This window comes from Diorhabda carinulata, chromosome 3 (assembly GCF_026250575.1).
Source record: "Diorhabda carinulata isolate Delta chromosome 3, icDioCari1.1, whole genome shotgun sequence".
NCBI classification, from domain to species: domain Eukaryota; kingdom Metazoa; phylum Arthropoda; class Insecta; order Coleoptera; family Chrysomelidae; genus Diorhabda; species Diorhabda carinulata.
Window position 1 is genome coordinate 14,662,469 of NC_079462.1, and position 25,640 is coordinate 14,688,108.

The 25,640-nt window shown below is 32.5% G+C and overlaps 1 protein-coding gene across 2 annotated transcripts in view; it reads left to right on the top strand.

Moving 5' to 3' along the window:
- The window catches only part of LOC130891315 (neuropilin and tolloid-like protein 1), a 692,365-nt gene that overhangs the window by 603,364 nt on the left and 63,361 nt on the right, over positions 1 to 25,640 (top strand). For both annotated transcript variants that reach the window (XM_057795951.1, XM_057795952.1), the window contains 3 exons: positions 2,987 to 3,147; positions 4,189 to 4,426; positions 7,687 to 7,811. In XM_057795951.1, coding sequence (XP_057651934.1) covers positions 2,987 to 3,147; positions 4,189 to 4,426; positions 7,687 to 7,811 — 524 coding nt within the window. The remainder of the gene's footprint in view (positions 1 to 2,986; positions 3,148 to 4,188; positions 4,427 to 7,686; positions 7,812 to 25,640) is intronic.

Below are 25,640 nucleotides of genomic sequence, written 5' to 3' on the forward strand. Positions count from 1 at the left end.
AAGCTAATTATATTAATCATGTGGCTTCGTAAAAGAGCTATTTTAGCCGCAAAAAATATCGATGTTGAAGTTATTAATTTCAAAATACAACAGTCATTACCTGGCAATGCGATATTCTTCAAATTGATCGACAATGTTAACGATCCTGATGAAGCAGTCAACTAACCTATTGAATTTTTGAATTCACTGGATTCACCAGGAATGCTACCACATAATTTGCGATTAAAAATTGACTCGCCTAGTAGTATGCTTCGGAATTTAAATACACCTAAGCTATGCAACGATACGAGATTAGTCAAAAAAAATTATAGGCAATGTTCTTGAAGCTACAATTTTGAATGGAAAATTTGTTTTTACATAACCACTTTCCACAATTGATTTAAGATTATCCTAATATCAAGGAGTGACCTGAAGTGTCACATTAGATAGGGAAATTCGATTTATTTATATTAAAAAGAGTCTAATCCAGCTCAAGTTTATTTGATGACACTACTATGACTGTGATGAAATGATTATATTTACGAAGTATCCTTCACCAATTTAGTCTGTTTCCCTTCTCTGCTCCTATTGCACTAGACTTATTGCATTTCCCAGTTTTATTCACTTTGCGATTCTTGATATGTAATTTCTATATTTTCCAAACTAGCTCACAACACGACCTTTTGTTATAATTTCCGGTATCTGATTTTATTGACTCAGGACTTGTAATTCATAATAATTTCGCCGTCAAAAACAAGTACAAGGATTTTGTTTATATTTCGGTAACTAACTATACGTTACTGTTTAATATCTTTTTCGGTACGAACTTTTTTTCTCGCTTTTTAACGATCGTAATTTTTTATAGTCGCATTTCACAACGTGTATGTTCGTTTATAACACTCTGAAAACGTTATTGCATTTTTTCATCTCTTATAATTACAAAATTACAAAACTGGCAATACGGGATTTAACAATAATTTATAAATTATAATAAAGTAATCATAAATAATTAATAAAGTATTTCGTTCATTATTATAATTAATTAAGCGTACATTTTCCATCTTTATTCAACATCATTATAATATTTCTCGTTCTATTAATTTTGTTAAAACAGTGCTCTAATTATACGAAGAATTTTTCCTCCATTTTCAGTATGCTGCTGTTGTATACACCCCACAAAAATTATCGCATCACTGATATTTTGTGATATTTATATAACTTAATTTCAGTTTGTTGGAGAAATCTTTATATGTATCAACTTAATAGATATTTTTGGTTTCTTCTCATGAACCAAAAAATATCACAATTTCTTACAAATTTTTTTGGAAGCAAAAATGCTCGAGTAAATCTTTTTGTCTCAGAGAATGCATTGAGATAGAGAACTTTCTAAGCAAATTGTTTTATTGTATAGTGAAAGTTCAAATTTATTTTGTTAATAATGTTTAATGCCTGTTTAATATCCAGAGTTATTATTCGCTACCAAGAAACAGGGCAGCTAACCAGAAGACCCGGACAAGGCCGCGGAAGGGTTACTTCGGTAGTAGATGATTGTTATTTGGGGTTAACGACGTTAAGAATTAGGCATACCACCGCTCGAGGGCTGCAAACAGATCTGTTGGCTGTTCGTAATGTCCGAATAAGCCTATAAACAGTTCGAAATAGGCTGAGAGAAGCAGGTATAAGAGCCAGAGTGCCAGCTAGAGGTCCACGTGTTACCATAGAACATCGAATAGCAAGATTGGAATATGCTCGAGAACAAGCAAATTGGAATTGGAATATTCAAGATTGGTCCAATATTTTATTTACGGATGAATCAAGATTTTATCTGTATTCATCAGATTGGCGTGTACCAGTATATAGGCGACGTAGTGAACGGCACGATCAGGTTAATTTGTGTTAAACTGAAAGATTTGGTGGTGGCTCTAACATGGTTTGGGAAGGAATTTCTTTCGAGAGTCGCACGGAGTTAGTACCTGTGAATGATGGAAGACTTAATGCTGACATGAAAGGTACATAAACAATATCGTAGAACCCCATGTAGTGCCCAATATGCCTCATACCAGTGACAACTCTGTTCTAATGCACGATAATGCTCGTCCACACGCTGCTAGAATGGTTCGGCAGTACTTAGAAGAGGTCGAGATACCCACCCTGAATTGGCCTGCATGTAGCCCGGACCTTAACCCAATAGAGCATGTCTGAGACCATCTAGGATGGCAAATTCAGCAACATCCGGCACCAATAAGAACACTAGATGATCCTCAAAATGTTCCTTTTCAACTTCTGGGAAAACATGCCGCAAGGATACGTCCAAAATCTGTTTAAAAGCCTTCTAAGAGTAAGGGAAGCTGTAATTAGAGCGAGGGGCGGCAATACACGCTATTAGAAATTCATTTGGCTGGTTTGAGTTAAAGCACCGTTCATTTGTTTGTAAAGATGTTTTGTACAATTTTTTTGATATTTTCTATGTTTTGGTAAATCAAACTTTTTGTCCTCTCTAGATTAAACTGATATAAATAAAGGCGTGTCTATTTGGCAGTTTGGGCAGTTTTGTGGGCAGTTTATTTCATTACAATATATTTTGTTCCGTACACAGAAAAAACAGTTTCAATAAATTGAAACGATTTGATTGGTTCTTCCAGAATCATGTAGACAGAAGAACTTCTATATTATAAGAAATATTCACAAAGACATCACAACCTCTATAAAAGAAATCAACGTTCTTTCGGCAAGAAAAGCTCGGAAGATTTTCTTCGTCAAAACTAAAATTTAATATCGGATCATTGTTTTTTGATTATATTCATATATTCATATACGATTGTTGTTTTTTATAGAAATAAGTCATTTGTTTGGATAAATTGATTAGGCAGGAGGCTCTAGTGCCTCCAGATCTGTAAATTCGGCTCTGGAACCGTAAATATTCTTATTATAAATAAAAGATAAATTATGAGAATTATCTTGCCTGAAAATATGCTCACCTTATTAATTATTGTTTTTTGAATTATAGTGAGAATACCAGAAGCTATACCTTGCGTTATGACTATTGAGAACGAAGTGGAAGGAGAATTTGGTAAAGCCGATATAGATAACAATACGATGGATTTTTACAAAGACAATGACATGCCTATTGATTGTCTCTGGTCAATTACAGTTGAAGAAAATTGGAAGGTGAGTTCACAGCTTTCGTTTTGATATTGTATAAACTTCAACAAACCATGGTTTCCATTAATATCATACATGTACATTGTAGCTCCTGGTTTACAAAGCCGTTTTATGTGTATCTCCAATATGAAGTAATGTCAGAAAGTGATATATTTAAGTAAAAGTGAAAAAATTATATCTAAATATTTAATTGAAAATCACAAAACTTTCAAATTTTAAACTGCATAACAAAACGATTTTCATTAGTTTTCAATTGTGACGTTATAGGTTCAATAAAAACATTGAGCAGTTGTCTGCTTGATGATCACGAGGTTATCTTTGCCGGTAACGTAGCGTGTGCTGTTATTAATCATTAACTGTATCAGTGATTAGAAGCGTTCAGAATAGATGCATTTTTTGCTGTGCTACTTTCTTCTTCCATAGACAAATTCAAAAATTGTAAATTTCTACCATAATCAATGTGTCTCGCGCAGTGCTTTTTAATTTAACTCACCATTTTCTTGTCTGCTGTTTTGGTTAATGTTTTTTTACCTTAAGAAATTCTGTCGTTCTGGAAAGTAGTTCATTACAACGTATGTATAGATATCCATTTGAGATCATGTAAATTTTGTCGCCTGGTGTTCCAATTGAAATAACGCAGATCACGCTCGTTTTCAGATGATTCTTAATGCAATTTACTTTCAAGGTGATGGTCCATAGTGAATTACAACGAGAATGCTATTTTATAATGGGTTAGTTTTAGTATTTATATAATCAACAAGAAGTATTTATCTGGAATGATTAGAGCTTAGATTAGATTAGAACATAATAATAATAAATTCTGCCTGAAATAATCAGAGAAACAAATTCAATGTTATTAGCTCTTGATTAAACTTCTATAAGTTTGAGTTTAAATTGTGTAAGACTAGGCTGATATTCTCATATTGATGTCTACGTCAAATTTATTCGATTATCTTTAATACAATAGTAAGTCTAACATGCCAATCAGACATACGCGGTTATTTCAATTGAATAAATGACATGGCATGATTTTTGTTTGTATTTCAGATATATCTTCAGTTTTCCGAATTCAGCTTGGAAAAACCCAACGACTGTACTATGAACTTCATTCAGGTATTTTCTGGTAAAACTGACATGTCTAACATTGACCAGGAGTTTTGTGGCTCAGTAGCTGACACGGTAAATTCTAAAGTAAATCGGATGTTTGTCAGGTTTTTCTCGGAATCAAAAGGAACGAAAACTCTTTTCCAAGCGAATTTTACGGCTTTTAGAGAGCAAGGCACAGGTAAGCTATCGATATAAATCAGCCGAAATACATACATTGTAGTTTATGATGATTACAAAAATTAATTCACGAGAGCTTTCGAACTCGAACAAGTGATTATCCAATAAGTTCTCTTTTCTTCGAAACTCATTTCTTTGAGCTAAATATATTTTTATTGAGTTACCGAAAAATTGATAATTGTACCTAGCAAAAATTTTATCTCATGATTTTTGATTACATTGATTCTACGATATGCTATGATTGAACAAAGGAAACTATACATTTCAATTAGAGTGATTATCATCATTTAGACTTAATCACACGAAGTGAAAAATTTCATGAGTGTGTAATGGACTTACAACTCGTGTAACGTACTATACATTTTCTACACCCATTCATGCATGCTACTTAAGAAAACGTGTCCTACATTTAGGGGCATCACTCTTTCAATCCTAAATATATCTCGCTAATGCTAAAAGTTTGTATGTTTTTTAATTGACTAAATTTGTATAAATAAATCAAATAAAGTCTTACGTAAATAAAAATTTGATTGTAATTTGATTAAACCAAGAAGTTTAAGTTTTCTTCTCAAAACACACGAGTATGTTATGAGATCTCACTACGTGCATGTTATTGTTAAATGTCATTTACAAGGAATGTTGCCAGTGCGATTTTTGATGTTTACAGATATGAGCGTAGAAAAAAATATTAAAGCGAATATAGCAATAAGATATTCATACATCGACCTCATAGAGGAAGTAAAAGATGAAGACAATTCTATGACAAATTGGTTAATATTTTCGAAAAAGTCGCCAGACATGATAAAATAATTGATTATGGGAGGTATAAGTGGAAAATAGAAAATTAAGACTACTTGAGCTTTGTTAAGGGGAAGTACACCCTATATGGAACATCAAAACACAATATCATACAAAGTATCAGGTGCAGATCATCATTTAATAATAATCAAAATAAAATTAAAAATGGTAAATGTAATGTATCATTTGAAATCATAAATAATAAAATGCAGGAAGTAGAATGTGAGAAAACTGAAAAGGGGTAAGGATGAATGGATAAGCAAAAAGGAACACAACTACAATAGAGCAGAGAGAAATATTATATTGATGGAGAGGAAGATGATATTAATGAACTAAGGAACAATATTAAGAAAGATGTAGGAAAGTTATACAAGATACAAAAAAATTATGAATGGTTTGATTAGGAATTTATAATGAAAAATAAAGAGGAAACAACTAAGAAAGAAGCTGATTATAATATAGACAAATAAAAAAAGAATGCTGAAAATAATAAGAATAAAGTTCATAGAATGGATTAATAATGGTATAGCTACACTAGAAAATGACAATGAAAATAATTTTCAATTATATCTAGTATTATAAAAATTTATCAATAAACGAATACAGTGAACATGAAGATGATATTTGATATATGAAGAAAACTCGACAAAAGAGAAACGTATTGACATAATCAATAAATTGACATAGAACAAAGCAAGGAGTTGAGATGGAATGATAGTTAAACTAATGAAATACGGGGGATAGAATATTTAAAGTAATGAGAACAATATGAGAACTAGAAGCATGCTATGGAAGTGTTTAGTGAAAGTATTATACTAATAATGATAAAAGGATATCCCAATATATATAACAATTATATAGATATTAGTTTGCTAAATGGCTCAACACTGTGTATGAAATATTAAGAGCAATAATAAATGGAAAATTGTTGAAGTTAGTGGAGCCAGAAATAGGGGTAAGGGAATATCAAAAATGCTAATGACAGAAAAAATCAACGGTGTATGTCATATATGAGTACAAATTAGAGTGCAACTACTATTCATTGACTTCAAATAGGCATTCAACAGTCTAAAAAGGAGGACAATCATAAAGGACATGAAACAACTGAAACTACCACAACAGTTGATGGTTAGATATTACGAACATATATAGACGAAAAACAACTGACGATATTTGAACGGAGAATAATTAGGAGAACTCATGGAATAATTAAAACTAGAAATAATAGGTATAAAGGACTGATGGCTCTCAAAATTGGGAATATGCTTGAAAATGAGGATATGACACAAAAGTAAAAACAGAAGGGGATAAGGAAAATTATTTTCTCGAATGAAAAAAATGCAAAATTTCACAAAACTTTAAATGATTAGAAGCCCTACCATGAAGAGCATCAGAATTTTTATATTGGAATTTTTTGTAAGCACTTCTCTAGAAAATCAGAAATTACATTAGAAAAATTCTACTATAAATATAATATAACCAAAATATGATCTATTGGTATCTTCTTATTACTGATTCTATATACAACATAAACAGCTGCTAATTTCTTTCCAACTTGTCGCTGAAACTGATCTAATGTCATGCCAATATTCGCCATAATAGTAGCGGACGTACAGGGTCGTTCATGACGAGCTGAATCGATATGCATATGGGAAAGTACTGGGACTAGTGTACTGAAAATTCACTTGCATGGGTTTTCCGAAATGCTCGTTTCAGCTAAAAGAATTTCAGTTTTCTGAAACTTCCGGTTACACCGGAAGTAGACCCAAACTTCGTGCTTTTGAACGGAATGCTGAAGTTTTTATTAAATTTTTGAAATCTACGCAAAATTTCAATACAACTTTATATTAGGCATCGTATGCCTATAGTCCATCGTTTTTCAATTATTTCACATTTTCGAAATTTTTGTACACACGCAGCCCTCCACTAAAAAGATTATATAAGTTTTTAGATAGCGAAATTTTGCACCTTTTTCTGAACACCCTATATAAATTTTTATCAAGGTTTTCACAGATTTTAAAGACTGTAAGTGTTATTTGTCCAAATCCCAAAAATATTAGACCTGATCCAAAAATTTCGAAAACATAACACATTTTTAGAAGCTTGAGGAGTAATAACGAATACGCTTACTTCTTCTTTGATATAATTCAAGCAAAAATTGCAAAATTCAGTTCATCAGAGCAGAAGATTGCTCTTGATTTCGCTCCCTCAAAAATACGTGATGTGTAATGCATTAATCAAAAACTTCCACTCATCATAGAAATTGATGTATCAACTGTGTTTAAATAACAAACTACTGTTTCAATGCTGATATTTCCAAACGTCGGTTTCAAGTCTGTCTGTATAATATAGTATCGCCAATTTTCTATGTATATTATGATTCGTGATAGATTTTTGTGTATCATAAACCTCATCATCATATTGTATTTTCTATTCACTATTGATAATATCCAATTCTTTCAGCTAAAAATGTGAAGTGCAATGAAGGAAAAGAATTTGACTGTGAAGACGCTACGTGCATCGATATTAGTTTGAAATGTAATGGCAAATATAATTGTCGATTTCGGTGGGATGAAGATGATTGTGTGGTAAGTATATTTTAATTTTTATAATGAAACATTTCCATTTATTGATCACAATTATTTTCATCTGTTTCAATACATTACTTGCCATATTGCGAAATTCACCATTTACTACGGCGTTTTATGTACAAGGTTTACGAAAATATTGGAATATCTATTTTCTGATGGATTTTTATCCTATCTGTGTATGTATTGCAGCCAAAAAATCTATTATGTCCCCCATTGCTAGATTCAGGCTGGTCATGTATTGTAAAGTAGAGCTCCACAGAATATATGAATTTGAATGTCTGCCATTGATTTTTGTTGACACCAATACCTGGCTACTATGTATACAGCTAAAATGTGCCTTGTGTTTCAGCTTATTCTTCCCAACACGTAGTGCCTTTGATGTATCTATTTTCACAAGGTGTATATTAAAAGGACAATATGCAGTTAGGGAGTAAATGAGAATACATAGTTGTTTATATCTAAGCCTATGTATTTATTGGACGTTCCGCGAATACAGTTTCGAAGGTACAGTTCGAATAACCAAAACCAGACAGAGAATCCAATTTGTGTGATTTATTGAGATGTCCTTATAAATAATCACTTTCTGAAAAACAGAACGGATAAGGTCCAGTCGAAATTACTTGACTCTTCATTTTGTGATTCTAAGCATTCCATGACCAACTGAATTATTTGTGTGTTGATCACTCTTAGATGTTTTACTATCGAATATATCTCTTTTTCCGATAGCTTCTGTCCAATTTAAATGATGTGTACATACATCATCCACACCTCCATCTCCGTTAATATTTTGGTTTTGGAAAATCCTGTACAGTATGTCTCGGAATGAGTTTTTTTTCATCGCTCAGCAATACTCGATATATCTATTTCTACTACAACCATCATTTTTGCCATATAAATTGTAATTGCTGGACATCATAAAAATTGATATTGCTGGACATCATAAAAATTGATGAGCCTACATCCAAATTCTAATCATATCTAACAATACGATGTTTGAAAAAGTGGAATAAAATAATACCATACGTCCGGATACGACTTAAATATTGTTCTCGTATCAATTGCAGACATTGAAACAAAAAACATTTGGTATTGGAGTTAATTTTCTATCTATTTTCTGCGTACAGATGAATAAAGAAGATATTAAACTATTAAACAGGTTTGTTTTTGGTATTTAGCTTCACAATTGTGTCTAAAATAGAAATTGGTGGATTTGGTTGTCTGTATTTTGGTTTTGGAAAATCCAATACAGTATGTCTCGGCTTGATTCCTTTTTAAGTTCAATTCTTTTCATCACTCAACAATACTCAATATATCTATTTCTGCTACATCATCCACTGGGAGTTCTAGGAGTGATATTTTAGTTACAAGTACTTTTCATTATCCTTAATTTATATTTCTTTTTTTTTAAATCCATCAAACTATAATCACAGTATTATAGCTCAAAAGCGAATATGCTTTGATGATAGCTTATTTTGATGCAAATGCTTGAGTAAATTCACTTATTTGATTGAATCATACTTTTAGTGCATAAATATTATAATTCTATGATTCAAGGAGTATCTATGTAATATTTATTAACGTAAATAGTTATTAAAAGAGCAATATCGCTCTTTTCATAACGTATTTACGTACCTCGTTTTATCTAATTCCGCGCTTTAATAATATTTAATAGAATCTTCAATTACAATTAAAATATTAATGTGTTAGAAGTATAGGTAATAAGAAAGAAGGTCATGAAGTATTGTTGTGTCTATTGGCACCCTCAACAGAAAAATCCGTGACTCTAATTTCAACCATAGAGACGCAGACATTTTCAAAGAAATGAGCCGAATGAAGCTTTATCGTGTCTGTAATTTCAGCCGTGAATGTTATAAGCCTCAACTCACGGATGAGTACTGTCCACGGATAAATACCAACCATGGACAAATATCGTCCACGGATAAATACCAACCACGGACAAATATCGTCCACGGATAAATACCATCTACAGATGAAATCTGGTATATATATATATATATATATATATATATATATATATATATATATATATATATATATGCCATTTCTAATCCCTATACATTTTTTTCATACATGTAGTACGAAGTATACAAAAAATTTATTAATAAATAATTTTGTTGTAAGAATAACCTTAGAAAGTACGTTGCAATTGTATACGCATGATTAAGATAGGTTATATTAGGTTAATTAAGTTTTGAAATTTCCGTGTTTCTAGGATGAAAATTAGACCACGGTTTTTTCGTGGAGGGTGGTGATTTTGGATCATATGGTACGATTTAAAGACACGGACTAAAGCTTGATTCTGATATTACAAAAATTTCCGGCTTTATAAGGTTAAAATAATGGCCACGGATTTTTCCGCGGAGGGTGGCGATTTCTATAAAAATTTTCTTTTCTCCAAGAGCCACGGAAAATTCCGTAGAGGGTGCTGATAGTATAAGTCAAAACAAGACATTATCCCATTTAAAGTAAGAGAGTATGTAAATGCTGCTGTGTCAATTTAATACTTGAAAAATCAAGAGGTAGATACGCCTTGGCCTTCCATAAATTTGAAAAATTTTGAAAATTTAAAAACTAGTATCAAGATCAGGGCTCTTGTTCTAAATGACACGTCGCAAATAATGGTCAATGTTTTACTGTTTCACCATATGATAGTAATTCAATCAAGAGAATGCTCTTGGACTGTTCCATGGTTTCCGGAGTGAAATGTTAAATTCAAATCTCATCACATATAGTAATAGTCACCGACATCGTTATATTGTCAGGGTCAGTGCTGCTCCTAAACAATAAATTTTATGTAAGGGTGTGAGGGCTTCAGGCACCCACCTGGCACAGAATTGTTCAAAAGCAGGTTCTCGGTAAAAATCTAAAACAAAACAACCAACCATATGATAACTCATGATGTTTGGACTATAGACCTGACAATAAATTCAAATTATTGCAATGTTTTGTATATTCGAGTGTTTATCAAATACCGAATCTTGCAAGCAGTGGAAAATGGAATAACCAAATTGGATCTCTGCTTTTGAGCTATTGGTATGAGGTACATGTGCAACTGACACGACTAATTACATTCATTTTAAAGGAAAATATCTACATGCCTACTTTTTCGATGTGCCTCGTACATAAATAATGGATTTCTAAGGAAAACCAACTATTTCTTAGAATCGATAATTTCGAATTTCTTTTAATCAACAGCCTTTTTGCTCTGAATACACGCTTACTTTTCAATAATCTCAAGATTAGTCAAAAGTGTAAGGATATAGACTATTGAAGTAACAAGGTCCTTTTCAATCATTTAAAATCCTGGCTCAGACTACTCCGGAAAATATTTGACCATTAGTAAACGTGTAATTCTAAAATCGATTCCAGCTTTAGGATGGGAAATTATTTTTTCTGACCCATTTGTTTCATATGTTTCATTCTATAAACGTTTTCGAACTGAACAATAGTATAATTCCATGGATATGAAAACTTTCATTGTTAGATATGAATAACAACCTTAATTATGTGAACAAGTTCAAATTTGAATCAATCAAGGGAAAAATGGATATGGAAATACTTCACGAGATATTACGAATTTCGCATTTACCATGAACAAAATTGTTGATATAGAAAGTATTAAGGCATTGATAATTTTTTTAAACTTATATATAGAAAAAAAAAACAAAACGAGATAGAAAACTCCACAAAAATTACACCTCCTTTCCTATATTGAAGCCTAAAGTTTTTTCTCCTTCATCTTGTTTTTCTATTAACACAACATTACATTCATTTAATGATATTGCACATTTCTTGCTTTTTACTGCAGTCTGTCAAGTTTGTTCAAATAATCAATTGAACGATGATACATGCGCTGCAATTGCCTTACTAATTACATTGAATCTTATAGCTCATCGATTTCTCTAAATTTTGTCTATTAAAAAGCTTCAAAGTATACTCTCCAAGATGCATTTTACATATATATGAAAATATATATCTGAAACATCATAATCTAAGTACGTACTGCATTGGAAATACGAGTAATAACTATATCCAGGATCGATATATCAAACTCTAAGAATTTAAATAACAAGGAACTTTGAACGGCATTATCCACTACATTTTAATAATAAATGGAGCTATTCAGATTATAATCGGATCCTCTAGCCTTGACTTTTGCTTCAAAAAGTCAAAATATCTCTCTGAAACATCGCGATCTAAGTACTGCAAAGAATATAATGTCTATATCTAGCACATATGCATCAAATCCTAAGAATCCAAATAACTAGGGACTCCGAACATTATAGTTATAAATGGGACTATTCTGAGTAAAAGAATCGAATCCTCTAACCGTAACTTTCTCTCCACTCTCATGTACTGACTGACAAAGCGAAGCTGAGCATTATTAGACTTACGTAAATAACAAAAAATTGAAATATCTTATTAGACTTAAAATTAGAATTCACCATATACTCTTATTTCTAAGTGGGAATGAAATGCTTTCCATGTTTGTGTGGATTAAAGTAGTTTAATGTACTGAAGTCTGAAGTAGAGATTGAAAAAATGGCTATTGGATCATTCCATTGTGATTTTTTAGATTTATTTTGGTCTTGTGAATGTAAATTCAGCGTCATAATTTCTATGAAGTTCATCAGTTCAGGACTGATTATTTTATCTATTGTCGCAGTGACACATCAATTTCTGCCCATGTTCAACTTAATTTAGATAAGAAATAAGAAATCAGTTAAATGAATTTTTGATTAATATTAATTTATATACATATTGAATATATATTCGGAAAGGTTTTCGCTGTCAGGATTATGAAGAACAGGACTAAGGTTCACTGGTTGAACTTTAAATTTTGAAAATTCTCGACGTCTCGGCTCTCACTTTGGAGACATTATTAAGAAAAGGGTAGGGATAGGATGATTGATCGTTAATTGGTAAGAAGTGATCCGATTCCGTGGTCTCCATCTACCTAATCCACGCAAAGAATCACCCCTTTTTTGGTTGATTCCAAGGCCTCAATCTGCCTACTCCTTGGAATTCCACCGAGGAAATGAAAAGCTGGAAAAAATAAATAATGATTTAAAAAGGGGTGATTCGTGTGTGGAGTAGGCAAATTGAGACCAGGGATTCGGATCACTTCTTACCAATTAACGATCAACCACCCTATCCCAACACTTTTCTTGATAATGACTCCAAAGTGGGAGCCAAAACGTCGAAAATTTTCAAAATTCCAACGCGGTTCAACCCCTGAACCTTAGTCCTGTTGTTCATTAAATATATATTTGTCAACAGATTCATTTCTTTTCCTATTTTCGCGTGTAAATTTGCGCTAATTTTGGTATATTTTAGTATAAACCGTTTCGATTTTTTTGACGTGGATGATTTCTTCACCATAAGCTTATGTTTTATTCAACCCATTTTTTGTGACTGCTTTAGTTATTCCAGCCCAACAAAAAATAGTAACGTGGGTTGTTTGGTCAGTTTTGTTGATTGAGGTGGACAAGGTATTCATGTATACAATAGCAGTAATATTTATACTTAGTATTTATTTCCGGTACATAACATAAAATCAAAATTTTAAAACAACATCAAATCAATTAACAACTCGGCCACGTTATCCTCTCACTGTCTGTGACAAGTCACGTCATCCGTCATGTATTGAGTCAGTTTTTAGCGTAACTCAACACCCCCCTTCGCTAAAAACTTTAACACCTAAAAGTGATTTAAACTTTCTGAAAATATCAGAATTAAGACCCTTAGTTAGGATATCTGCTTGTTGGCGTTTAGAATCTATGTATTTAATATCTATTTTGCCTTCCTCTAAATTTTCACAAATGAAGTGGTATTTAAGATCAATATGCTTTACCCTTCTGTTATTTCCTGGATTTTTGATGATGGATATACAACCCTGATTATCTTCAAAAAATATTATTTACTCTAAGTCTATATTAAAATCAAACAGAAGCTTTCTTAACCACAGACCTTCAGAAACAGAAGTGCATAATGCTACTAACTCAGCTTCTGTTGTGGAAAGTGTGACGCATGTCTGCTTTCTCGTTACCCAACTAATAGTATTATCAAATAATTTGAAAATGAAACCAGAAACTGATCTTCTGTCACTTAAATCATTTGCCCAATCGGCGTCCACATAACAAATTAATTTAAACTCGTTTTGCTCATTTCGTCTTTTATACTCTAACCCTTCATATAGTGTAGCTTTTAGATATCTTAAAATTCTGAGTAGATGTTTCCAAATTTCCTCTGTAGCTTTGTCTTGGAAACTACTGAAATAATTAAGAGCAAAGCATATATCTGGACGTGAACCCAACATTAGATACATTAAGCATCCTATAAGTTGACGAATTGGTTTATCTGTGAAGTTTTCTACTTCAAGTGATACATTTAGTTTAAGTTTAGTTTCTATCGGTGTGTTCACGCCTTTACAATTTTCCATACCAAATTTATTCAATATATTTTTTATATATCTTGCTTGTGACAATTTTAGTACTCCCTTCTCTCTATTATAATTTATCTCTAACCCCAGAAAATGTCTTAGTTCTCCTTTGTTTTTCATATCGAATTTTAGCATCATCTTATAAATAATATTATTTAGTGCCTTTAAGTCTGGACCGGCTAATATAATATCATCAACATATAATAATAAATAGATACATTCATTGTTCGATTTCAAATAATACAAGCAACAATCATTTTCAGACCTAATGAATCCCGTTTCCAGCAAAAAACAGTTGATTTCCGTATTCCAACATCTAGATGATTCTTTTAAACGGTAAAGTGCTTTATTTAATTTTAATATTTTACCTGGGTCATGTTTCATACCTTTTGGGAAATTAATGTATACCGGTGACTTCAAAGTACCCTGTAAAAATGCGCTTCTCACGTCCAACTGTTAAAGGTGATAAGCTAATTGGTTTCCTATAGTTAAAAGAGTTCTTATAGTAGTTATTTTGGCTACAGGTGAATAAAAATTTTCACATTCAATTCCCTTTTGAGCAAATCCCCGTACCACTAGTCTAGCTTTGAATTGATTTTCATTTGTTTCTAAAGGTTTTTTACTAAATACCCACCTTGTATCTAAAATGTTAGTAATTTCTTTGTTCTCTGTAATTTCCCATGTTTTATTCTTCTTAATAGATTCAAGTTCCCTGTCTCTAGCTAATAACCAGTTATCTTTATCTTTATGATTTTTGACTTCTTCATAACTCATAGGTATATCTTCAACATAGTTGTACGCGTTTAGTGCCATATATAATTCAAAATCCTTAAATTTCTCTGGCAACTTTGTCTCTCTTTTATTATTACTATCATTGCCTCTTCCGTTTTCATTGGTTGTTCTTCCATTTTCATTGATTGTTACACTTCCATATTGATTTTTCTTCATGGTATTTTCCATTCCATCGCTTACCTCCATTTCTTTTCCTCCATCAGTAACTACTTTAAGTTCAGATACAATAATCTTCTGTGTATCTATATTCCACAATCTATAACCGTTCTGAGCGTATCCTACCATTATACATTTGTTTGCCTTGGGGTCAAATTTTTTTCGTTTTTCTTTTGGAATATGGGAATATGCCGTACTGCCAAAAATCCGCATATTACTTACATCTGGCTTTTTATTATTGAAAACTTCTGCGGGTGTTATGATACCATCCAATGATTGTGTTGGGCTTCTGTTCAATATGTAGGTTGCTGTTAAAATGGCTTCTCCCCATAACTCCTTATGCACACCTGAATCATTGATCATTGCTCTAGCTCGTTCTACCAGTGATCTGTTCATCCTTTCAGCCTTACCATTCTGTTGTGGAGTGTAAGGAATTGTATAATCTAATCTGATACCATTATTTTTACAAAATTGCTTGAAATTGTAAGAGATATACTCGCCCCCATTGTCGCATCTCAATTTGGATATTTGAGTGTTAGATACTGATTTAATCATAAAATAATATTCCTGAAATTTTTCAAAAACCTCAGCCTTTTCTCTTATCAAATAAGTCATTGTGAAATTTGAAAAATCTTCAATAAATGTAACAAAATACCTGTGTCCATCATGTGATGATGGGGTAATCGGTCCACATAAATCAGTATGAATTATTTCAAACATTCTATTACTTTTTGTTCGAGAATCAAAGGGTAACTGAGACATTTTTCCTAAAGTACATGGTTCACAGAAATCTACTCTAACAATTGGAATTCTATTGTCAATACCTTTAACAAAATTTCCTTTAACAAGTTTTTCAAGACTATTAAAATTAATATGCCCAAACCTCTTGTGCCACATGATAAAATCTGTATTCGTTGCCGTATTTAAACATTCTGACTTTAATATTTCAAATTTGATTTCATACAAATTTTCTCGTTTTCCATTTGCTACTAGTCCTTGTTTATCATTAAAGACATATACTTCTCCTTTTTCAAAAATTACTTTATTTCCGCAATCCTCTAACCTTTTTACTGAGAGTAAATTCTTACGTAAGTTGGGTACGTAAAATGCATTTTTGATTGTACAATTAATGTTTAAATTATTTACTACATTTCGAGCATTAATGTTTCCAACTGCAATGGCTTGTAAATGACTATTGTTTTTAGCAACAGATATTATAATTGGCTTATCTAACATAATAAATTCTGAAAAAACAGTTTTATCATTGACAAGATGATCTGTGCATCCAGAATCAACAAAAAAGTTTAACTGATTCTTATTTACACATTCTAACTTACCTGGCCCTGTCATGAAACATACACTATCATTTTCTACACTTTCGTACATATCTTGATTTTCATTTTGCACATTAGCATGATTACTGTACCTATTTGCCTTAAGCTCTAGAATATGGTCTTGATTTTGACTATTTCTGACATTGCCTCTACCTAATTGAAACCTTCCTCTTGAATTCATGTTGCCTCTTCCTTCATTTGAACCCCTATAGCTACTTCTGTTTCCTCTTGATACTGTACCTCGCTTTTGACTCCAACACTCACTTCGTATATGCCCTCGTTTTCCACATCCATAACAAACTCTATCACTTAAGAAAGCTGCTGCTGGGCTACTAACATCATAGATTCTGGCTATTTTCCTTTTCTCATATTCGGCCAATAATTTCTTTTTAACATTCTCATAAGTCAGAAGTTCTTTTGGCATGTTTTCAATGATTGTTACTACAGTTTCATATGATTTTGGAAGTGCCATTAGTAAATTACACACAATGTCTTGTTCATCAGTTTTAACCCCAGTGGCTTTTAAGTGCCTTAATGTCTCTTCAAATTCCATAATGAATTTTTCTAATGAATCTCCTTCCTCAAGCTTCAACGATAATAGCTTCTTCTTTAAAAATAATTGCCCTGGCAACCCTTTCCTCTCATATTTTGTTTCTAATGTTCTCCACATATCAAAAGCATACCTTTTTTCTCGTAAGATTTCTAACTGCGAGTCTGCCACACATTGAATTATCAACGACTTTGCTTTATTATCATCTTTAATCATTTTTCTTCTCCTATCTTCATCCGTTATGTTTTCTATGTCTATTTCATTTTTTACCATTTCTATTACCCCATTTTCTGCCAATATTGCTTCTATTCTAAATTTCCAATTATAATAGTTTTCTCCATTTAGTGCTTCTATATTATAGCCTCTTATACCTTGTCCAGCCATGTTGCTTTCTTTTTATTTTGATATTTTCTATTTCTTTATTTATCTCATCAATCCTTTAATTCTGGGCCCATAACCTGTTGATTGAGGTGGACAAGGTATTCATGTATACAATAGCAGTAATATTTATACTTAGTATTTATTTCCGGTACATAACATAAAATCAAAATTCTAAAACAACATCAAATCAATTAACAACTCGGCCACGTTATCCTCTCACTGTCTGTGACAAGTCACGTCATCCGTCATGTATTGAGTCAGTTTTTAGCGTAACTCAACAAGTTTGACTCCCTCTTATGTCTTCATTACCCTAGGGCTCTGGTACTCAAGCCACCGCAAATCCAGAATAATCACCCAACATATATAGCAAATAGCGTTTTTACTATCTGTGTGGGTACCAATTTCATGATGTATCTCATATCATTTCATTCGTTCCACATAGTATTGGATTTTTTTGCTCTCTGCGTCTACGTTGCCTGGAATTTTTGAGCTGTCCGCATACCAGGTTGCTTCTACCTGTATGCATTTCGCTTCTGGTCTTCCCTGCCTGTTAAAGTTTCTTTTCTTAATTTGTTGTTCAAATATATCTTATGGCTGCTTCCAGATACAATACATTTGTGCTGTTAATTTGGTATGCGTGTATAGTTACAGTATATCAAGCAAGACCTCCATTGTATGAGAGTAGTGTGTGTAAGGCCAGTAGGTCATCTTAGAATTGAGTCTCAATTTGTCAATTTCGTAATTTGTCTGGCGACTTTGTACTTTTTTAGTGGTTTTCTGTTCATAAATATTCCATGTAAGGCTTCGATTAAATATACCCCAAAATTATCTTCGACAATTGCTAACTTAACTACGTTTGGCACTGAAGTGAGCTCTAGTTATTATCTAGTGAATTTAACTAATTATATTGGGGATTAACCGGAAGTCTTCTTTTATTTACATCAGTTTTGTTGAAAAATCGGAAACTAAGGTTGATCAGAATGTTGTGAACAGAATTTCTCCGCACAGGCATCATTCACCGGCTTTTGCTTCAATCCCAGAGGATTCTATTGTAGATTACTGTAGGTTTCCTTCGTATATTTATCACATTAATAAATGAGCTGCTACTGATATTGTTGATTGTTTTCTCAATATACAAAAAAATAACCAGATCCATCTCCTTGTTGACTATTGACTTCGAGACGAGTATTTATTCATCATCGCCGGATGCATTTCGTTCAACCCTCTTTCAATGTCTTAATTTATTGTTTTATATCCATATAAAAAAAACTTTCAGGAGCTGATCGTAATAATAGCTTATTGATTCTATTATAAAACTCAACATAATGAGACCGGAATATTTCTAATATTCTCCAATTGCGTATAAAATGATGATTAGTGAAGAGCTGGCTATACAAATAAATTAAAAATAGAGGTGATAGAGGCAAGATAATGAAAGCGATCGAGAGGTTAAAATCCAAGAAGTAGTATAGAATTTAGAGAGAGAAAGAAAGGGAGTTGGACAACAGGAAATTCCAAATTTTGAGAAGGAAATATACTATTAAATTATTAAAGGGAATATACAACGGCTAAAATATTGCCTAAGATTGGAAGTGAGAATAATGTATCACTTGTTAAAATTGGTAATTGTGGTGTGGTACTAAAAGTTTACAAAATAATCTTAGGAATCCGATTAAGGAAATTTGAAAAAACTGGTCGCGTTTTTCATGAAAAAAAAAATACGCAGGATCCTGTATTAACACGAAGAGCGCAATGGTGGAAAAACTAAAAACGGATAAAAAAGTATTCCTTGAACCAAAACCCAGGTTCGAAAATATGAAGACCAATTCAAAGTCTTCATTATATAAGATGAGTACAGCGTTATTTAGAAAATGAGTCCAGGGTATTTCTTCTTCTTCTCTCACTATTGGCCTTTTTTCTAACGACATACAGCCAGGATTTGTGTTTCGCTAGTTACCAGTTTATTTGAAGAGTGTACCACATGGTGGTACCTGCTTCATGCCCTTCAAAATAGGATTAGGACATTTCACAGAGGGTTGCACCGGAAGAATAGGTAAGGAAATAGCTCTAGAAAGTAGCTCCTATGTGGGTAAAAGGATTATCTATGATTCTACGCATGATCGTATGAGTAAAAATTTTCTGGCAGGTACAAAAACCTAAACAGGCACTAAAATGAACGTACTTTAATCAAAAGTTCCTGTGTTTCCTACACCTTGGGGTAAAATTTCATATTGACGATAATAATCGAGTTAAATTCAAGCAGTATAGAAAGGTATCCTTAGAAAACGAAATAAACTGGTAAATATGGATTTGAAAATAAAATAAATATTAAAAATGATATAGAAACAATGACTTAGATGGTTTGGACAATATGGACAATAACAGGCATGCAAAGAATTTGATATGCTTATATAAGAGGTAAGCGGGAGAGGAGCCGGAAGAAAAACATTGGAAAATACTAAAAATAATAGTTGCTACAATAAAAGCTAGAAATAAAAACAATGAAGGGTTGTTGTCCAAATACTTCATCTCGCATGATGTTTATTATAATACGATCTAATAACACTAGACAAAACAAATTATTAATTTTCTCCTCGTGGATAAGGTAATGTAATTTTTATAGAAAAAATAGAAAAGAAATGTGAGAAAACAATTGAGCCACGTCACATTTTTTGAGAAATGAATATTTTGTTTTGAAAAATCTAGGCACAAGTCCTGAGTATCTCTAATTAAAGTCCGACAGAAGTCTGTTTCCTATTTTCCTTAGTAGCCCTTTTCAATTGTGGCTATATTTTGATGGAAGCGCTCTCCATGCTCATCACTTGAAGCGTCTATATTTTGCGGAAAAAACTTGGGAGTTTGATAAAACTAGATGGGAATGTAAAAAGTGTTTTTCAAAGGACGTATTACATCCCAGTTTATAACTTACATCGAGCATTTTTTTTTGATAAAGTAAGAATATTGAGGAAACCAAAAAGTTTTCAGTAACTTTGAAAAACGTTATCTAAGCTTCTCTTTCTTGTTCATTCAAGGAATTAATGAATGCCGGATCTTTAATTAATTTTTTGACGTCAGGACCAACGATTACACCTCCTCTCATTTTAGCGCCTCTCAAAGAAAGAAATTTTTGTTTTAAAAAATCAAAACCAGTTCCATATTTGTCCATGACTCTTACAACATTTTTGATTAGCTCTAATTTGATGTGCAGAGGTGGTAATATTTTTTTCCTAGTTAACTTAAGGTTCGTTTTCACATTTCTTCCCAGAAACGTGAATAGTTATGTCGGCCATATTGCTTTCACATCATTCTCATTTCTGTCTCGGCTGTTCACTCGCATAAAAAGCAACAGTATTTCGTGTAGCCCGTTTATAGTCCTAAAACCAAAACAACAACTTTCGAATCTGCACAGATTAATCATTTGTGTTTGCTGTATTCTATCTTTTCCGACACTAGATTTATAATGTATATTTCTTTTAAATGAGCTCCGTACTCTGAAAACAGTGATAGAAATTTATTTACGGTATGGAGCAGTACAGCCTTTAGACTTGATTATAAGGAATCAATGATGAATCACCATTCCTCTGACCTATGTTCATAATACAGTCGCTCTATTTAAAAAATAAATCAACATATGAACTGTGATTTTCATGTTACACGGTAACCTCTCTTCCCGTCTTTAATTGAATCCACGGTTTCAGTTTTGCTCTCTTTAGCTTTTTCTTTCGACCTATCCAAATCTCTTTCAGATAATTAGTATCCAAATCGTTAATCAAATGTAGTGCTAGAGGACTGACAGGAGCTGTAAATTCTTCTTCTCCTCCTTCGTCAGAGCTGTTTGAACTTTCTTCAACACCATAAAGTGGAGAAGCTTCTTCCGAAAGAGGGATTGTTTTTGTGTCAGAAGACACCTCCGCGTATTTTACCGTATGCTTCGGTTTCCTTTGAAAGCCTTTGATAGATCAAGAAAAATAACAGTCGCTTATGTAATTGGTAGGTACCCTGGTTAACCAAAAGGCATTGCTGAATATTGTCCATTAAACCAACCGATAAAATTTCTATGACGTGAGATACAGCACATGATTGGCAACCAGTATGTATCCTGGTTGCGAATATCCAGGTTGAAATATTAGCCCTTTTATATGAAGATGTACTAGCCTTCTTGTTGGCGTCTGATTAAGTTGATAGAATTAATACATTTTACGCGTCAAATAAATTTCAAAGGTGACTTGGAAAAAATAATTGATGATAAAATTAGGATATCTAGAGAAATCGGAGGAAAAGTGACATTTTGATAGGAAAATATTGAAACGATTTTAGACGTGAATGACAAAAACTGATATACCTCTGTTAATTTTTAATGCGCACTCAAGTAAATGTACAGATTTGATTCGAGTAACTTTGAGTGTTGTCTAGTTTATTAATTGGTTTTCGTTAAATTTTCTATGGAAATTCGCATCTTATTCATTTAACTATCATTCACAACTAATGCTCAAAACTGAAGTTGAAAATGAACACTTGATTTCTAGATTACATACTAAAATTAGTTCACGCTTTAACGAAGTTTTGCTATATTTTGAGGTAATACGATATCAAAGCTTCGATTCAGCTTATATGAAATGCATCGATTTCATTCGCTTTTCCGTATTTATGATTAATGACTTCTATAAAATATCATTTGAAGTATCACTTTGATGATATATGTAATGAGAATCTTCTTAAAATGAATTGAAATAGGACGTGTACTAGCTTGAGATCAATTTATGTTTCCGTGTTAATTTCAAATTTATTGAGATGGTTCGAACAGTGTTACAGATACTAGAGAACTAGTTATTTGTAGCTCTCGAAGTAGAAAAAATCAACACAATAATTTGTATCAAAATGATTCTAATCAATTCTACCATATTATTTCCATCCTTTATTTTTTCACTTTAGTTTCACTACTGTTAAATCTTTATTATAAAATTAATACACGTGTATTTGAAAATAGGGATCGAATATTCTTGTTTCTTGAGATCGAACCGGAGAGATTTATTTCCGACAATAATAGAAGTCGATGTTACATAGCAGATAATTTAAAATAATCTGATTGTTTCTCAGGCGTATTTCGATAAATTTCTTCACAACATTGAATTCGATACACACAACAATAAAACTCACTTTCTTCACTTATTATTTGGAAATTCAAGTTCTTAGGAAACGAAGAAAACAATAAATTGATATTGGTGAGGAATTTTTGTATGTGCCACTGGGGATGCTCAGTGTTAAACACTTAATCCCACTCCCTTCGAGAAATATGTCAGATGGATTAAGCTGCGTGAGATCTTCATTGAATCTTCGATACGCTTCCAGGTGTAATGTATTTCCGTAGTTTCTCACACTTTGAGAAAATGAGGATAGAGGTTCAGTACTCTACATATCATGTGGCATCCTCTTTTATGCCTAGCGTCTTAAGATGTCCATTAAGATCATGCCCTGACAAGACTCCTGATGTGATAGGTTGATACTCTCAATAGGTCTTTTATTACTCTAGATTATTTTAGGAGTTCTTTCGTCTATTTAAACCCCTTTAGATTATTCTAGTAACTGATTCTTTCTTATCAACTTCTTTTTGCTATATTCCATTTATTACTTTGTTGCCGATTCCCAAGGGTCTATATTCTATAAATATAGCAAGTCCCTATTTCATTTTTCTCTATTCTCAATTTTATTTTTTTTATCTAGACCATTCAGTATTTCCAAGCATTCCTTGGAAATACTGAAGGAGGAACTCATAGATCTAATTAGTTACTTTGCTATCGAATATAAGAAGAATCTACTATTTACGTTGGTTCTATTTCAAATTGAACGTGTAGTGCAATGGATCTTCATATTTCACCTTTTTGGAATAATTTATTAAATTAGTTATTAGGTGTAACATTAGTTACTTATGCAACGAGTGAGTAAAGTAATACTTTTTTTCACGAGTAGGACGGTTTGGTCTACGAGAGAAAAGAAGTTACTTTACTCACGAGTTTCATACAAAAACTTTTCTACTTCGAAAGACTTAGAAAAATTCGAAAAAACTTTTATCAATTTTCATTTTGTAATGGTAATATTAAAAATACAATCGTGAGCGATATTAATTTGAAGTGAAGAAGAAGTTACATTACGATTGGTACTTGAATTGGCAAAATTTAACGAGTTCAAAGAAATAATATCTTCTATAGTTATATTAGTACTTATTGGATATTCACCTTTCAATGCCCGATATAATAAAACAATGAGCAACTGGATGATAAGTCACCCTGGAAAAACGGTGACGATTCACATCATATCTATTCTCATTAAGAACATCATGTCTCAAGCCTTCAGTCAGTCAAACATTTTAAGCGGGTTTAAGAAGTCAGGGATACATCCGTACAACAATGTGTTTTCTGAAGAAGAGTTTTTGTGTTCATCTGTAACGGACAGAGCTGCGAGCAGTGAGGGTCCTCCTCGAAATGTTTCTTTATCAGCCTTCAGATCTCTTAGAGGCTACATCTTCTCCGATCGATAATGAAGGATTTCCAGAGAAACTGCTACAGTTTACTGAAGAACAGACTAGGCCTTCGACTTCACAAATAGAACCTCTTGGAGTTTGAGAAGCTTTTCCTCTTCCAATTGGTATTGAAGAGTCTTCACAACAACTAACTCAAATAGCCGAAGAACTATCTGAACCGTCGACTTCACAAATATAAACTTAATTTTAGCCAAGAAACAATCACAAGCTGATTTTGCAGGAGAACATAAGACCTTTTCCACAGACAGCTCCTAAGTTTAAAAGCCGTCGTGGTCGTAAGTCTGGAAAAACTAGGATACTAACCAAACCTCCAGAAAAAATTGATGAAGATGAAATGGAACCTGAGAAAAAGAGAATTAGAAAAACTGCTAAGGAGATAATACCAAAAACAACGAAGAGAGAAGTTTTTCAATCAAGTCCAGAGAGTAAAAATCTTAAAAAGCCCAGCTAAGAACACTGAGACAAATAAGAAGATACTAAAATGTGTCCAAAAGAAACGGTTGACTAGAAGACTGAATAAAAATCAAGCAGTGACAGTCATACTCCTTCTGAAGAAATTATTTGTGGGGACAACTCAGATGACCAACTGGAAAAAGATCCAGAAATAAATGAATGCTGGTTCTGCTTTGTATGCGGTACGGATGAAATGCTGAACATGAGACTTTGTAATTCTTGCGGGAAGTATGTGCATGAAATTAGCGTTGGCATGACAAAAGACGATAAAGAAAAATTTTTCTGTCCCGAACGTGTCATCTAGGTAGAACAAAAGACCTGTGCACAAAGATTTTTACTCACAGATCCTTTCGTCTCATAGTTAAAGCTTTGAATATTTTTATATTCGTTTTTAAGAGATGTTTATTTAAAAGGCGCAGAATAGTTTGGTTCATTTATCTTATTTATTATTTCCATAATCATTTTTATTTTCTAACTAGCTCTTTTTCCAAACAATGATTGCTGTTTTTCTCCTCAAAAAAAGCCTTTACATATGCAATAAAATCGTTGTCCGATGAAAATATACTTACTTCAAGTAAAACACTTGATTAAGAAACAGAAAAAGTTAAAAAGTGCAATTCATAAATTTCAAATGTGTGTTTTTTATTTATTACATTTAACGTCCATGTGACAAATGTGGCCATTAGCACGAAACTATACATAGGTAAAATAAAACTAATTTGAGTCTAATGTCTGAATATTATATTTTGGAAATAAGTTGTTTGTCCACGAGAAACTGAACATTTTATGCACTTCACAGGCTGAATGTAAAGTTGAATGAAAGTTCGATTTTATACTTTTATACCAAGACGATGACGTCTCCTGGCTCCTGGCGTAATTTGGACATTCAGAGAAAATATGTTTAACTGTTGGTTGAATGTCACGTAGAGCCGAGATAACTTGATTACAATGACTTTGCGAGGTGTTACGATTTAGATTTTTTATGTATGCTTTTAAATCTCCAGAAAATTGGAGGCTAGTCATAGAGGTGAGAGAAGCGGATTCTTTTGCAAGACCATCGACTTTTTCATTACCTATAATACCAACGTGAGCAGGTACCCATATAATAGTTATGAAAGTATTTTGATTTCTCAATGGTTCATTAATGTTATGTATATCT